Genomic DNA, 16,506 nt, shown 5'->3' on the forward strand with positions numbered 1-16,506 from the left:
ACTGCATCCCAATCGAAGACAACCCAAGTATCATGCGCAACATCCACAGGTAAAGCACAAGTCTGCCCATATAGCAGTTCATATGGCGCATAACCGGTCGTGCGTTTGGCAGTGATCCTGTCAGCCCATAGAACAGAAGGCAAGTACCGTGGCCAATTCGCCCAATCTTGTGGCATCAGAAGATTCTTGGCCATCGCTCCTGTCAATACCGAGTGCCCTCGCTCCACCATACCATTCGTCGCGGGATGATATGCCGTAGTATATGACATATGCACACCATCCTTCTCCAAAGCTAGTCGCACGACGCTATGCCACAACTCTCCTCGATCGGCCACTATCTGTGCAGGTACGCCGAATCTGCAAATCACCGACTCGTACAGAAACTGGTATACCTCTGCAGTCTCCTTGGTCTTCAGCGCTTTTGCCTCGACCCATCCAGTAAAATCGTCACGCGCCACAGCCACATACTGGTAACCATCAGAACTCTGTGGCCACATCACCAGATCGACACCCACCCTAGAGAACAGTGATGATCCCAAGTTTGGATTCAATGGTACAGCACTCTCCCGCTTGTCAAACAGCTGACAGACCGGGCAGGTTTTTACCCAGTTGGCAGCATCTTTCAGCATGCTGGGCCAGTCGAATCGCTCCTGTAGCACTCGTTGTAAAGCCCGAATCCCTCGATGCCCTGCTGGATTTCCCTGATGCACTGCTGCTAGAATTCGACGCTGTTCGGCAGAATCCAGCACAACCCTGGCTGGCATATTGGTCTTGCGTCGTCGGAACAACAACCCTTGATGAAAAAAGTAGCGTTTAGCTTGCTCACGAATTCGACGCCGTCCTCGCGCATCCTCTGGTAAGTCTCCTGTAGATAAGAACTCGACTAGCAGGCGCCAATGGTCACTGGCGACTGCGTCCAAGTGGCTAGCCTGATACACTTGGTCTAATCCTAAATAGGCAAAAGTAGAACAGGCAACTCCAACTGAAACAGCATGCACTGCACTCCCATCATCAGTTCCCACATATTCGGCACGGCTTAATCCATCAGCTACTACATTCTTGTCCCCAGGTATATGGCGCACATCGAAGTCGAACATGAGTAGGTAAGCGATCCACCGAGTAGCGACATCTGAAGGGAGATCTGGCTTGGCAAGCATACCAAGTACTGGCTTGGCATCAGTCTCAAGGACGAACCGGGTCCCATAGAGATATCGCCGCAACCTTTTTACCATCATCATCAACCCATAAAGTTCCCGCTTGACCTGCGCATATCTTGTCTGTGGTCCCTTGAATGTGTAACTCTCATACCGGATAACGTAACGTTCTCCATTCTTGTCCACCTGCCCTAGCACTGCACCAACACCTATCGGACTTGCATCCACTGTCAGAATCAGAGGTCTGTCGGCGTCATCATACTCAGCTGGTCTCAAAATCGGCGATGTCATTAGGACCTGTCTCAGCGTGTCGAAAGCTGTTTGCTGCTCCTGACCCCATATAAATGGTTGCGACTTCCGTGTTAACAGGTATAGCGGCTCAGCAAGAAGAGCAAAATCGGAGACCCATGCATGGTAGAAAGCACAAGTAGCAATGAATCGGCGGACGCCTTGGACATCCTTGGGTGGCAACCAGTCACGTATTGCAGCAACATGGTCACCAGTGGGTAATCGACCCTCTGGTGTGCACAGATATCCCAGAACCTCAACCTGCTGCATACCAATGAATGTCTTTGCTCCGCTTACTGTCAGACCGGCTTCAGCGAGCTTACGAAACACACGGCACACATCGTCAGCATGTTGTCATACAGCATCACGCACTTCCCTTTGCTCAGCTATCGGCAGCGTGCCTCGTGGTCCCAGGATAATGCCGTCATCGATAAAGATCCGCACCAGGTGAGGAATATGCTCTCTCAGTATCGTGGTCATAATACGCTGGAAGTGACCCACAGAATTGCACCACCCCATGGGGAGCCGCGTCATCCGTAGTAGGCCCAGAGGGGTCTCAAGAGCCATCTTGTCACGATCCCGCAGATCGACTGGAATTTGGTCATATCCGCTGTACAAGTCGAATGTCGTCAATAGGGCGCGTCCACATACATCCTCGGCAATCTCGTCTCCAATCGGCAGTTTCCCAGCATTTCGGATAGTTACTTGATTCAGCGGCTGTAAATCCTGAATAAACCGCAGCTTAGACTTGTCCTTCTTGGCAATGACAAACCATCGGTTTGCATATGCACCTATGGCTGGCTCTAGTACTCCCGCATCTAGCTTTGTCTGGAGAAGTTCGACAACTCGCTCGTATAGCCCTTTGGCGACTGGGTATGCCCTGTACTGCCATGGCTTATGCTCCACAGTAGGAATCCGCACAGGTGGCTCAACGTCATCGACCAATAATCCCATCTCGCTATTGTTGAATGCAAACGCTGCTTGCACATCTGGTAACATTGTCCGAAACATATGGACCTCAGCCTGCGTTAGTGCTCCATCACCTATATGCATCTGATCCAATTTCTTGCTATCCAGCACGGTCCCAGGGCTCTTCGCTTTGGGCATATGTGAGCGACTTAGTTGCATCTCCTCAGGTAACTCGGCGTCGACTGGTCGAACCTTCTGCGCAACAGGTTTGTACTTGGCCCCAGCACATACTCGAAAAACGCGCTGTACTAGCTCTGCATGAGCAACTACTTCCTCATCTTCCCCAAGTTGAAATGACTGATGACTAAGCGGTCCAACAACGTCCTGGTCTAGAATCGGAAAGGCAGCGACTGCAGTCCCATCAGCTACGAAATAATGGCGTACTCCATCCAAGCAATCGACCTTGAAATCGGCGACATGTAGATATGGAAGTCCTAATAAAACCTTGAAACCCATGTCAGGATATGCATGTAGTGTGGTTCTCACCAGAGTATTACCAATACGAATTGGAACATCCTGTGCCTCCAAACTGGTATGCTTCTTTCCGCTGTTCACATCAAACATTGTGTGCACAATGCCCACAGTGGTCAGCGGCAGACCCACAGCCTTGGCCCAGTTGACATCGATCACATTGACTTCAGACCCAGGATCTGCGATGATCTCGACTCGTTGGTTGCCCACATTTCCCCACACAACAGCTGATCGCAGTGAAGAAACCCCATTGATGGCAATAAGCTCTAACTGCCTTGCATACTGGTCACGTTCGCGCTCTGTCATCTGCCTAGTTTTTGGCTCCGCCACCCTTGTGTACTCTATAGCCCGATTGACTTGGCTCAGAGTCCCCGTTGCTGCAGCTGCGCTGTTTGTATGCACAGAAATATGTCCACTATTGCCAGTTGCTGCCGCTGTCGCTGTCTCTGTTGCATTCCTTGCACTCTGACCATTCGCTGTTACCTCTGTTGCTGCTGTGGGAACATCTCGACGCTTCCGTACTATCGCCTTCTGCATAACGTCACGTGCCTCAGAGCTGATGCCAAGCAGGGTACCTAGCGGAATCTCTACTTTAGTACCTGCAAGCAACTTCCTCACATCATCCTTCTTCGCATCCATCTCGAAGTCAGAAGCAAGGTAGAACTGCGCCGGTGGTCTGCTCTGGGGCTCAGTCCTTGTATAGACTTCTCGCATCTCAGGACGATTCGCAACAATCGGGATAGGCCTAATAGTATCAGTAGATACATTGCCATCATTGTCACCCATCACCTGCTCTCTACCCTGCAGCCCATTGTTGCTGGTTCCTGAAACGCGTTCCTCGCTGTCAACAGAATCCCTTCTGTTTGCTCCTAAGCCGCTGGTCACATCAATAGCCGTAGTCACCTCAGGAGCACTAGTGGCAGCTGTAGTAGCTGCCTCCTCAGTACTGCCATTGCTTGCTGCTGCTGCACGAGTCGTGGGTGGTCTAGCATATGGCTGAGTGCGTCGTCCTCCAGTACTAGTAACTTCTGGTATCCCATGGGTATTCGTGCTGGGCCGCCCACGGCGAGCAGCCCATACAACTTTTCCCTCATCGTCATCATCCTCCTGATCCACTAATCTGCTCTGGTTGCGAATCAGTCTAGCAGTTGCCTGAGAGGCCTCATAGCGCTGCTTCACTAGTGCAATCATTCCGCCATTACGGTAGTTGGGATCTATCTCTAGGCCATCTGGCCAGCAGACAAGACGATCCTTAAGCACTACTTGGTTAGCACGTAAGGCAGTGGTCAGCTCTTGACACTGCCCCTTGTTGTGTGCTTCGCTAGCACAGAACACACAATAGGGACTACGATTCATAGCTGGAGAAACCGTAGTCTTCGGTGCCGCATTCCCTGTGGTCAATAGTAGCGCCAATTTCTCGAACTCCTTGGACAGTACATCCATAACCTCAGTCTTGGCACTATCGCTGCTCGCTGTTGCCTCCACTGATCTTTTGTCAAGAGTGGTATTGACAAAAGCATCAGAAGGCAACCCTGGTACTGCGTCGTCACCATTCACAGATGTTATAAGGTCACCGACCTCATATTCCGTCGACTTGTATTCATCGGCATACTTGTCCAGTGCATCTGCGAAGTCCACAAAGGTCTTGTTGGCATTGTAGATATGCAACACCTGCTCACGCCATCTCATAGGAAGTCTCTTGAAGAGATAGCGGCGCTTCATCCCATCTGTCAGCCCATCGATACGGCTCAACAGAGTGCGCATACGATAGATCTCAGCTGAGGGCGCAAGACGGTCAAAGGGCTGACTGAACTGCTCCTCAACACACTTCAGCAGATAATCACTGTCATCTCTCCCTAGGCTAAGTAGCTTGCGGATGCTCCTCTGGAGCAAATCCCACTTGATCTCCTGGCCCTTGAACTCAATGTAGAGGATCTTACGATCAGGCTCAGGCATTGCAGCAATCACACGACTACACAGGAGTGGCTCTGCAATAGCCCCATCTCGCAATAGAGTGCTGTACTCACTCAGAAGGTAGGCACCATTCTGACGGGTGAACTTTTCAGCATGCCAGTTGGGCAGTGATGCATAGCTGGGAATCCCCCCCCGTCGGGCTCCATTTGTCGTGTCTGCAGCGAGCAGCATTTCCTCCTGGTCGGAGGTGACTGCTCCCACAGAGGGTTGGGGGGCATTCGGGCTTGCTGTACCTGCCCCTCTCGGCGTACTCGGAGAAGTAGGCATCGTCATAATAGTGTTTGGAAATATAATAAATTGAGGTCACAAATATGGAAAGTCTGTTCAGCGGTCGTCGGTCGTTCTCTGTCTGTCGTCGATGATGTTTTCTCTGTCTGTCTACAATCCATACCTTTTATAGTAGGATATTACCCCGCTCAACACGGCGACGTCGACTACATTTGTCAGCGTCGGGCACTTATGCACAACCATGGAAGGTCGCGACATACATACCACCCATATATGGCGTATCGGGTGGCGCAGTAGCAACCAGTCGTTGTCGATCACTCGGGCATCAGATCATCGGGCAATTCGGGGGCTCGACTCGGAGCTTCAAGCCCAGACGTCGTAGACGCACGACAGTTGATTACTGCGAAGTTAAAATATCCATAAACATACGAGTGATCCTTCCATATCACTACTCTACTCTTTATCGTCATTTTCGGTGCTGTGAAGGCTGGGAATGCCCCTACAGACGCTCTTATCTATACTTATTTACGCAATGTCTTCATATCTACACGTATATACCATTTAGAACCTGTGGTTGGTGATCTGCATTCATGTCTGTTTCATGGTTTCGCTATCTCAAGCAGTACTGCAAACTGCTATATCATATATGTACACTTCCTGTTCAGAAATGTAAATACTATTTTTCTCCTACCATATCCTCGTTCAAGGCTGCCCACCTTGTCAGCGGTTATATGCGTGCTGTAAGTCTAGAGTGCACGGTGGGTGGTGTGGGGCGAGAAAGGTAAAGGCACAAGGTAAATAACGAAAAATACCTGATATGTGAATGTGTGTATTTTTCGTGCAGCGCGGATTCCGAATGAGTCGTAAAGCGGTGATACCTCAGTCCAGAAACGCGCTAGTAGTGTGAGCGTGATACCAACAGAAGGTGCCAGAGTCAAAGATTATATTGATATGTAAAGGCTGAAGAGAAAAGAAGAGAGAAAGGCGAGTGCAAAGGCTTTATACCCTCCTTCGGGTGGCACAGCCAAAAAGGAAATGAGAATAAAAGGAAAGAGGAAACAACGGGATGAAAAGCCATGTAGCTCACAGTAATCGGATCTTGAGATCCAAACACCCGCTGACCAAGGCAAATGGTGAGGCACTGTGTGACATCGCGATGATGACTCTCGCGCATTGGCATTTGAGGATATCCTATACCTATCGGAGAGATCTGACAAGCTACTTCCAACAGAGGCAGCCAGAGCTGATGCCTAGAAGAAGCAGCAAGCGCAGCAAGACCTGGCCCTGCCTCTCTTACTGATTCCCGAGAAATGATACAGCTCAAAAATAGGACAACAGTTGACTAGTATTCAGACGATTTCAGGAAAATGGCTAACTAGGCTGATGCCAGAGTCTTGGTAATGACACCCTTGGTGTTGTCAACAGCAAACATCTGCTGGGAAAACAGTGGGGACTGGTAGAACGACGAACAGTCAGTGACACCAAAAGCGCTGGCCTGAGACTCAAACTCGGCCTTTGACAGCTCGACAGTCTCAGGCAAGACGCCGTTATACTTGAGTGTATAGAAGGTCAGGCGCTCCTGCACCAGCTTGCCCAGCAGATAGTACAGCAGCTCAAAGTGGTCGCGACGGGTATAGAGGTACTTGCTGAACTTGCGCCGCAGCGAGCGCATCACCGACAATTTCTGTGCTGTGATAAAGCCTTCGAGAGCCACGCGGATGGCGACCTCGATATCGTCGGCGCGTACATAGTCACGCAGATGCATGCGCGCATGTGCCTCAGCAAGACGCACCATGGCCTCGATGTGACGCACGGTGATGGGCACGCTTCCGGTAGCCAACGACTCACGCCGCAGCTCGGCGTACAGGTGCGCGATCTTGTCAGAGTACCGGTCCGACATGCGTGGCTCGATATTCTCACGTGCGTACATAATGTACTTGCGCAGCAGATCCTGAGGGATCACGTCCTGAGCCAGATTCGCCTCATCGGCCATGACTTGGTCCTCGGTGGCAGTCTGGTTAAGCGGGTGAGAACGCGTGTGGCTCTGCACGACAAAGCGACCAAGCATCTCATCCTTGACAGGGTCGACCTCATCACGGACGACGCAGAGGACATCAAAACGCGAGATAATCGGCTCAGTCAGCTCAACATTCTGTGAGAACGGCAGCGCAGGACGGTAGCGACCGCCAATTGGGTTAGCTGCAGCCAGCACCGAGCAGCGTGCCTGCAGGGTAGTGACAATACCAGCCTTGGAGATAGAGATGCTCTGCTGCTCCATGGCCTCGTGGATCGAGGTACGGTCGGCGTCATTCATCTTGTCAAACTCATCAATCAGGCACACACCACGGTCGGCTAGCACCAGCGCACCGCCTTCAAGCGTCCACTCGCGTGTGACAGGATCCTTGCGTACGCTGGCAGTGAGACCAACGGCACTGGCACCTTGGCCAGTGGTAAAGACCGCACGGTGAGCTGTGCCCTCGATGTACTTCAGGAACTGTGACTTGGCAGTACCTGGGTCGCCAAGCAGGAGAACGTTGATGTCGCCACGGGTGCGAAGCTTGCCGCCAATGTCTTTGGGCACACCACCAAACAGCGACAGGGCCAGTGCAGTCTTGATGTGCTCGTGGCCGTAGATAGAGGGGGGCAATGGATTTGATAATCCGCTTGCCGACATTTTCATCGCGGGCCAGGCTGCGGATTGCACGCTTGTCTTCCTCTGTCAGACGCACGGCAGCAAACTCGTCGGCGCGCTTCGACACGTGGTTAGCCTCGATGATGGTGCTGAATACCGGGAATCCTTGGCGCGTGTTGAGCGAGGCATCGAACGTGTGGGAGTAGACGCCAGTGACCTCAATCTCCTCTCCAGGCTTGGCACAATCGATGAGGTCCCAGAGTAAGATGACCTCGCGGTGGCGCGGCAGACGACCAGGTGGGACCGAACCCGGAGTCTCTTGTAGGGTCAGGCGCTGGTAGTTACGGTAGACTGTCTGCTCCGAATTGAGCGTGAACGGACCGCGGGACTGGCACGTGGCGCACATGTTGATCTTGATCTCGGTAGTTGCGTCCTGGTAGAACGGGCCTAGCACAGCACCGCACTTGCCACAGTTGAACTTCACATACTTCAGCTGGGGGAACACACCAGTGCGGCGGCTCACCACGCCGCTGATGCGCACCAGGCAGTTGAGCTGCGACTGGCGTAGGTCGCGCAGCGAGCACGTTGTTGGCAGCTCAGCAATGCGCACGTGGATCTCAGACCGGATTCGTGCGTAGTCCGGGAACATGGTCCGGACAGCATCCATGGCCACATCGTCCATGATGGCCAGGATTTCGCGCGGAGCATTGGCCAAAAAGTAGGCGATCAGCGGCCGCGACTGGGCCAGGTGCGAGTACGTGACCTCGAGGCTCTCGGCGTTGGCAGCGCCCAGCTGTCGGATACGCTCACCATACACCGAAGCACCCTTGTCATCAACATACGACAGCAAGAAGTGGCGGAATTCGCGGGCAATCGTCTGGCGCGGGCCCGACTCGCTGACCCACGCAGCCACTGTGCGTCCCTTCATGTCCTTCAAGTCATCGAGCGTCAGCGCGCGCTCCTCGTCGCGCACCTCCATGGCCATATCAAGCAGGTGGGCATGCTTGCTCTCGAGTGCGCCTGCTCCGCGGCGCCGCGTACGCCCAAACCGCCGGGCGTCCTCCTCGTCCTCAAAGTCCTGCATGAATGCAAGCGGGATACGCGACTTGGGCTGGCCAACCCCCTCCTCAAAGTCACGCCGCCTCAGCCGTGCCTCGACGCGTGCCCTGGCCGCCGGGTCCATAGCCGCAAACTCGGTTTCGTCCAAAAGCTCCTCGTCATACTTGTCAAGCTCAGCGTTGTAGCGGTAGTCGCGCTCCATGCTTGGGCCGAATAGATCTTCTCCCTCCTCGTCTTCTTGCTCCAGTGCTAGCATTTCGCCCTCGTCGTGGATCTCCTCGTCCAGATCAACGTCGCCGAGCCGGTCAGGTAGGTCCCGCTCGAGCTCGTCTTCGTTATCATCCTCTTGTGTGAATCCGGGGAATGGCGAGAATGGTGGTGGGCTGGACGGTGGCAGTGCTGGGTCTTCAGCCATATGCACCGGCGAGCTGGAACCAAATAACAAGCCTCCACCGGGCGTCTGCGGGTACGCCTCGCGGTCCTCGTCGTCCGAGACCGGGTCTGCCGGGCGCTTACGGTTCTGGTCGTTAGACTACGTGCAGGCGACTGATGTTGTTAGTAGAAGCCGGGGGAGCTGGTGCTGAATCTGCGGCAGGCATCTGCATGCTGGCTTACCATTTTGTTTGTGGTTTAAGGAGAGGGTAAATGCGCTAAATGAAGAATGTTAAAGTTGGGCCAAGCACGAAAAGACGGCTGCTGGCCAGAAAAGCTCGGTGCAGATTTTATTGTCAACAAAGCCTACAAGTGATCACATCGCCAGGATTGGCGATTAAATCTAGCACGTCGCGTTCTTCTGCGGCGCAGCAGTGCAGACACCATGGCAACGTGAAAGAGGAAGAGTGTTTACATTTGTCGACATGGGATAGAGGGGAATAAGGTGAAGCGAAATAAAAAGTAGGTGAGGTGGTATGGGTGCGTGGAGATGCGGGCGAGGAAAGCGATCGTGGGCTCACACCCGGCCAAACACAGTCTTGCGCTTGTTGGCCATCTTGAAAGACTGCTGCTGCTGGATGTGGTGCTCGCACAGGAACCGTCCATTCAGGTTATAATAGACGTCACGCAGCGGGTCCTTGCACACGTCGCACGCAAAGCAGTGCGGGTGGAACCGGCCCTCATAGACCTGTGCACACGGGCCCTCGATCGGGTCGTGGCAGGCCGCACACAGCGACCCGTTGAGCCGGTGGTAGTCGAAGCGGCAGTACGGCATCTGCTCAAACACATAGAATGACTTGTCGGGGAACGGTTTCCGGCACTCTTGGCAGGTGAAGCACCGCCGGTGCCACCACGCATCTAGTGCATGGACCGAGTCCTTGGTTGATCCGCAGGGCTGCAAGCACGACTTGCACACAGGGCTGCTTTTGGCTGTGTCATGCTGGTGAGCGGCCTGAGGTTGTGCCTGATGTTGGTGATGGTGATGTGGATGGCTATGCTGTGTGTTGTTGCTGCTGCTGCTGTTGTTAGGAGCAGGCTTGGGAACAACTGGCTGGTACTTTGACAGGTCCGGCTGATTTTGCTGTTGATGGTTTTGCCGGCTGTGGCTGTGGCTATGGGTATGACGTGGCTGGTGGCGCTCACACAGATAGCTGACGGAGTCGCCATCACCGGGGACTTGGAACAGGCTGGGGTTGTTTGCATCCAGCAGCCTGTCGCACTCGGTGCATCGGAAGCACATGCGGTGGAATACGTGATTGCCCACGCAAACTGGGCTGCTGTTGCCAATCCTACCGCGGCATGCGAAGCACGCGGCGCCTGTGGACAGCGTGCTGCTGCTGCTACTGGTGCTAACCGTGCTATTGAGCCGCGTCTTGCGCGTATTCTGTGCCAGCACGCTGTCGTGTGTGGGCGACGCCGGTGAGTTCCGGAAGCTAGCCGTACTGCTTGCCATGCTGTCGCGGTCCGACTCCGTCCGCATCTCCACATTCAGAGCCTGCATTTCATCCATCAGGTCATCGAGCAGCAGGTCGAGCTTGTTGGTGCGGCCGCCGCTCTTGGCCGATAGTGACCCGGCCGAGTTGCCCCCAGACGCGCTCTTCGGCCCGCCAGTCAGCTTCCCGCTAGCTATCGCCCCGTGCGTGTCAAGCGCAGCCAGCGGACTGTTCGACTTTTTGCCAACAGCTGACAGTGGAATACCTCGACTAGCTGTGCCGCCGGGCTGTTTGTTGCGTGGCAAAGGGATGGGCGCGGGTTTGAGCGGCTGGGGCTGGTGCACTCTGGCGCTCGGTGCATGGTGGTGGGTTGGGCTGGTTGGAACCTCGTTCAGAAGCGACGACAGAATGTCGAACGAGCTCTGCATAGACGAATCCTGCGGCATAGCGTTTGGTGATCCAGGCGAATAAGTTGAAGAGGGAGCAGGAGCAGAGAGAGCCGATGGTCCGCCATCGGTCTGGACCGACCCTTTACGCGAAATGCGGATCTGGCTGTCGGCAGTAGGAGTTGGGAGTTTGTAGTTGGCACCGCCCTTCTTCTTCATTGACGACGGCGGCGATGCTGTCACAGGCAGTGTTGGGGGTTTTGTCTTTGGCACAATGCCCACGTCAATGCGCTTGTTTGTGGTGCTGTTGTCTGTCTGTGACCGCGACGCCTTCGTAACTGTGGGCAGGATACCGGTACCTTTCGAGCCACTGCTCTTATTGTGCACTGTAGACGGGAGGCTTGCACCACCAGCCTTGTTTTGCCACGGGATTGAGTCTGCTGGTGTTTTGTTCACGGGGCTCTTTGTCAACGGCACAGGTGTCTCGTTTGGGCTCTTGAAGCCTGGCCGGGAGTTTGACGGGGGGAGTGAGCTCAGCAGCTGCTCGCGTGCCTCCTCGAGCCGTGTTGAATTGCTCCGCGACATCTCAACACCAAAGTTAGCGGGGCGGCTGCGCGGAGACTGCACCTCTGACTGGGACCGCTGCAGCGACGCAACCTTTTCAGCAACACTACCTGAGATGTCTGGCCTGCTGGTTTTCGGTATGTTGAGTGACTTTGCTGCCTTTAGTCCAGGACTAATCCCATCTCCGCCAAACACCCCTTGCTGGGCAGGGGCTGGTGACCGTCTGTCAATGTCCTGATGATGATGGTGCTGTTGCTGTTGCTGCTTCTGTTGTTTCTGCTGCAACATCGGCATCGGCATCGGCGACTGTCTGCCCATCATCCCTTCGCTACTGTCGTACACGCCCATGCTACCGCCTTCACGTTGTGCGTCTGCTGAATAATTGCCCGCCGTGACCACAGGATCGCTGCTACCGCGCAGTCCTGCCATATACGCATCAATCGACGCCGTACTGCCGTTCATCTGCGAGTGCGGGTCGTGGTCAAAGAACCCCGAGTTGTTGTGTGCCGCACTCGTCGAGCCAGGCAGTATGCTTGCAAAATCAAAATCGTCAGGCGCATCCGGAGCCTCGGCGAGGAAGTTCAACGCCGGCTTGTATGCTGCTGGAAACGCCTTGCTTTCGACATCCTTGCGCGCCTGCGCCGACATCGCCGGTGTGCGCTGCGCGGGCATCTCGTCCAAATGCTCCAAGTGGTCGCGTGGGTTGATGCCGGGCCCGTCAAAAATCGTGCTCAGCCCCCGGCTGGCATATGCTGCTGGTAGCGAGGGCACTACGGGCTGCTGTGGGCACTGGTGCTGTCCGATCATCCGGATGTGCACGTCCTGGTTGCACTGCGCGCACTTCATCGTCGGAATCACTGTGCTGTCGCGCGGTCCGCGGCCCATTATGTGCGACATCGTCGTGTATGTGTGGTGAAATAAGGTATATGCGATGGAAAAATAAATCTATGAGACGATGCAAATAAGAGAAGGCTGTATGAGTGAGGGGAATGTGGAAGCGAATGCCATAGAAATGAGGTTTGGAGGGACGAAAAGACTGAAAGCAGGCAAAGAGGAACGCAGTAGACCCGGTTTCCTATTATTATTTCGTGGTTCCTTTTTTGTTCGGTCTTGTGCCAGGCAGAAAGAAAAATCAGCTGGGCAAGACTGGGGAAGGGCAAAAGCTCGCAAACGAGAGGCAAGGAGAGACAAAATAGTCCCAAAGGACAAAAGATTGGGGAGAAAGGAAAGCGAAGGTCGTCAATCCGTACACCGCGTGGTCAGACTGGGACAGAAAACGACAAGAGGTGCTCTGCGGTTGAATAAAAGACGTAAAAATTGGTATAATGCGTTTCTTTCTTCTGGTGGGATAGTGGTAGTGGTAGCGGGGTGGCAAGAACAACAGCCGGCAAAGGTGGCGCTGCAGCTTGCTGTGGGAAATAATGCGACTAGACCGTCAGCATACAGCGGCTCAGACATGTGGTCCGCCTCGCGGTCCAGCCAGAGATAACCCTGTAGGCTGAGCGGGATCCAAGAAAAAGAGCAAGCGTAGAATGGCCCGAGTCACCAGCAACATCAGTGTCAATAGCAATCGCCCATTGCCCATTGCCCATCGATAGTCGACGGTCGAGAAGCAGAAACCCCGTTCTCGGCCAAAAACAAATAAATTGAACCTTTTTTCGCAAAACAAATTAGGAAGCGGTCCCGCCAGTCCCCACCACCACATCCTAGAAAAAGCAATCATATCCAGGATCTGAGCGCTTCAGAGAGGCCACCAAAATAAAAATAGCTCAAAAACAAACACACACAAAGCACAGCACAAGCGAAGCAGATGCAGTCCAGCTTGGAAAGCAAAGCCTCGGTATATGCGGCAGGGGAATGGGAGATGAGGCAGCGATGAGGTAATGGCAAGGAGGAGGAGAGAGAAAGGGAAAGAGACTGCCGCGTGGCAGGGCGCCAGGCAGCAGCAGCCTTTAATGCGCTTGCATCTGGCTGAGGCGGGCGGCAGACGAATGGGGCGTGAATTCCGAATAGCTGCCAAGAGCGCCGTTGGAGAACTGCACGTAATCCACGATTACAGGCAAGCCTCTCTCCACACCCTGCCTCACAGCTGGTCGTTTTGTCAGGGCCAGCAGTAAACAAAAACAAGGTCGTAGCGGAGATGGGCCCAGCAATGGTGTTTGCGCCATCTGTGGAGGGGCCCATGTTTGCTTTGGCCAGGGGCACAAGTGCGATGCTGGCTCACGAGCAGCACATCCCTGCCTTGCGCTGCCGTGAAACCACGCCAGCAAGCTGGTACGCATGCTGGTGTGGGAAGGGGTGAGAGAACGCAGTGGATATACTTACACAATACTAAGGTTCAGGAGGACAGATCACTGTTGTGTGTGGTCGCGTTCAGAGAGCAGACGAGCAATATCCAGGTGGTATCGCTCTTTTACGTCTTTTTTCGGCGGGTAAGGCAGCTGCCAAGAGGAGAACGACACCTGAAAGATATGAATAGAATGGCAATGAATAAATATAGACGATAATAAACTAGCGTGCAAAGAAAAGAACGAAATATGCCCAGGGCAGCAGAAACGGGAAAAGAAAGCAGGCTCATCTTGTAGTTTCTCGGATGGAATTGAACGCTGCGTTTTGCCTTGTGTCCTTCGCCTAATGCTTGCTGGCATTGGATTTGCCTAGAAAAATGGATGAAAATATTGGACGTCTTGTCGCTGCTACCGCCAGGCCTGCCTGCCGATCCCCCGACCAGCCTGCTCGGGTGCTTGATTGTCAACAACCATCTTTTCCGTTCTCCACTCAGCCCTGGTTTGCAGGCAATATGCAAAGCTATGTGCAGCTGAGGTTATCACATTGGAAAATGAGGGACCGGGTTGGCTGTGCTGACGCGTGTGGATCGTCGCCCATCTGCAAAAGCGCTGGCTTCTTGTACTGTTTAATTGACCGGGCTCGCAGAGCAGGACAATCTGTTCCCGTTTCATAAAAACTACGGGCCAGCCTACACTTCCAGGCACTCGTTTTTATCTTTTGCTCTTTCTTTATACCTGCCCGCATCTCTCGTCAAAAGCGAGAGAGAAAAGGAAGAGGAAGGGGTGTAGCAATGCTGAATGCAGCCGTCGCTTGCATTCCACCTTGCTGTTTTGGGCAAGAGCATGTGGAGGCACATTGCAGCATGTTTCCCACCTTACAGCTTGGCTGCAGCTATACATCCGCTTCAAGCAGCCATCCATTCTTCAACAGGCCATCGAGCGCGAGGCCTTGCCTGTTAATGTAAGCAGCGGGTTATTTGCTCTAGCTGAGGAGCAGACTGTGTTGTTGGCCAGGTGTACCACGCGGGAATCCTGCATGTCCTACCATCCCCCTTCGTTCCTCCGAACCACCACATCACATGCTGGCGCACTACAGTCGTGCATATATTTCTCCACAGGCTAATATGTAAAAGCTTGCATTGAATCAAATCAGCGGTCAGAATCTATATTGCTTCACCGCAGACGGGCCTTGGTCTCCAAAAACTCCTTGGCTTCGTTAATCTTGGTGGCCATGTATGGCGAGCCGCCGCGATCCGGGTGGTTGAGCAGCATGATGGTGCGGTGGGCCCGCTTGACCTTGTCTTTGGTCAGCGACGACTCCTTCAGGCCCAGGATCAGCGCCGCCTCGCGCTTGCTCATCTTGGGGTCAAACCCGCCCTTGACAAACTGCTTGGGCACCGAGGTCACGCCCTTCAGCGCTGGTCCGCCCGACGCCCTGCCCTTGGAGAGCACTTTGAGCATAATCCCGCAAGCGGCAGCGCCAGCGAGGCCGCAGCCGATCATGACCGGTGTGTTGAACTGCTGTTTGTCCGAGTGTCCCGAAATTGCGCTCATTTTGTGGAGTGAGAACTGTGAGAAAGTATGTTGAATTGAGGCAAGAAAGCAGCGACAAGTAGGTTTGCATGCCCAAGATTAGAGTAAGTGTCGCGAGCCGAAGCGAAAAATGGTTGGAATCGAGCTGGTCCGAGCTGTGAGCCGCGTGGCCCGAGGTACAAGCATGCTTTTGCCAGAAACATCGCAGGAGCAGCAGCAGGCTCGGTGTTGCGCTTCTTGCACACACACCCGGCTTTTTCCCCCATTCCCCAGACTTTCCAAGCACCATGACCAGGAAGAAGAGGAGCAGCGCAGAGGGCGCAGCTGGCCACGGCACAGCGAATAAGCGCCTGAAGCTTGTAACGGGAAGGGCAGACCGGCGAGGGCATCCGCAGGAGAAGTCTGCCAGAAAAGAATCTGCAGCCGGGCCGCTGGCGCCCAAGCTGCGTAAATATTGGAACCAGCGATTCGACTACTTCTCGCGCTTCGACGAGGGCATCCAGATCGACAACGAGGGCTGGTACTCTGTGACGCCAGAGGCAATTGCCGAGCACACGGCGCGGCGCATCTCGCAGCTCTACAACAGCCGCAGCCAGGACGAGGACTTTGGGCGTATCTGCGTCGTTGATGCGTTCTGTGGCGTGGGTGGCAACGCAATAAAGTTTGCCGAGTGGTGCGAGCATGTCATTGCCATCGATGTTGATCCAGGCAGGCTGCAGATGGCCAAGAACAACGCAGCGGTGTACGGCGTGGCTGACCGCATCGAGTTCATCCTGGGCGACTTTTACGAGCTGGCGCCGTCGCTGAAGGCCGACGTGGTGTTTCTGAGTCCGCCGTGGGGAGGGCCCGAGTACCAGAGCACGAAGGTGTTTGATCTGGATGCGCTGCCAGTCAAGACAGGGCAGCAGTGGGTGGATCGGGCCCGGCTGATCTCGGATAATGTGGTGTGCTTTTTGCCGCGCAACTGCAGGCCAGAGGACCTGGCTGCTCTGGCACCGGCGCTGCCGTGCGATATCGAGATGAACCGGATAAACGGGTTTCTCAAGGCCGTCTCGGTGTACTTTGGCCAGCTGGCGACCTTTGGCAGCATCGATC

General features: G+C 54.2%; 6 protein-coding genes across 6 annotated transcripts; 1 reads left to right on the plus strand and 5 right to left on the minus strand.

Moving 5' to 3' along the window:
- Positions 1–1,580: 1,580 nt before the first annotated feature.
- DL89DRAFT_217320 (uncharacterized protein) lies at positions 1,581–1,796 on the minus strand (the record flags this gene model as incomplete). Its single annotated transcript, XM_040884329.1, has 1 exon — positions 1,581–1,796. A coding segment is annotated over one exon (216 nt), but the record flags the coding sequence as incomplete, so codon positions are not given.
- A 381-nt stretch (positions 1,797–2,177) lies between these two features.
- Positions 2,178–2,633, minus strand: DL89DRAFT_215830 (uncharacterized protein; the record flags this gene model as incomplete). The annotated part of the gene is made up of 1 exon (XM_040884296.1): positions 2,178–2,633. A coding segment is annotated over one exon (456 nt), but the record flags the coding sequence as incomplete, so codon positions are not given.
- A 3,826-nt stretch (positions 2,634–6,459) lies between these two features.
- DL89DRAFT_258273 (MCM-domain-containing protein) lies at positions 6,460–9,393 on the minus strand (the record flags this gene model as incomplete). Its single annotated transcript, XM_040885595.1, has 3 exons — positions 6,460–7,704; positions 7,757–9,307; positions 9,391–9,393. 3 exons carry the CDS (start codon positions 9,391–9,393, stop codon positions 6,460–6,462), a joined length of 2,799 nt encoding a protein of 932 aa, XP_040742955.1.
- Positions 9,394–9,486: 93 nt separating this feature from the next.
- On the minus strand, positions 9,487–12,658 carry DL89DRAFT_173486 (uncharacterized protein). The gene has a single exon (XM_040883822.1). It carries the CDS (start codon positions 12,485–12,487, stop codon positions 9,725–9,727), a length of 2,763 nt encoding a protein of 920 aa, XP_040742956.1. The 5' UTR covers positions 12,488–12,658; the 3' UTR covers positions 9,487–9,724.
- Positions 12,659–14,969: 2,311 nt separating this feature from the next.
- On the minus strand, positions 14,970–15,758 carry DL89DRAFT_268242 (uncharacterized protein). Its single transcript, XM_040887847.1, has one exon. The coding sequence runs from the start codon at positions 15,430–15,432 to the stop codon at positions 15,052–15,054; it is 381 nt and encodes a 126-aa protein (XP_040742957.1). The 5' UTR covers positions 15,433–15,758; the 3' UTR covers positions 14,970–15,051.
- Positions 15,759–15,854: 96 nt separating this feature from the next.
- DL89DRAFT_217442 (S-adenosyl-L-methionine-dependent methyltransferase) lies at positions 15,855–16,487 on the plus strand (the record flags this gene model as incomplete). The annotated part of the gene is made up of 1 exon (XM_040884331.1): positions 15,855–16,487. A coding segment is annotated over one exon (633 nt), but the record flags the coding sequence as incomplete, so codon positions are not given.
- Positions 16,488–16,506: the final 19 nt, after the last annotated feature.

This window comes from Linderina pennispora, assembly GCF_002104995.1.
Source record: "Linderina pennispora strain ATCC 12442 chromosome Unknown DL89scaffold_8, whole genome shotgun sequence".
NCBI lineage: Eukaryota > Fungi > Kickxellomycota > Kickxellomycetes > Kickxellales > Kickxellaceae > Linderina > Linderina pennispora.

Coding starts and splice junctions, on each gene's coding strand:
- DL89DRAFT_173486 (XM_040883822.1), bottom strand. CDS start 12,487: ATGTCGCACATAATGGGCCGCGGACCGCGCGACAGCACAGTGATTCCG.
- DL89DRAFT_268242 (XM_040887847.1), bottom strand. CDS start 15,432: ATGAGCGCAATTTCGGGACACTCGGACAAACAGCAGTTCAACACACCG.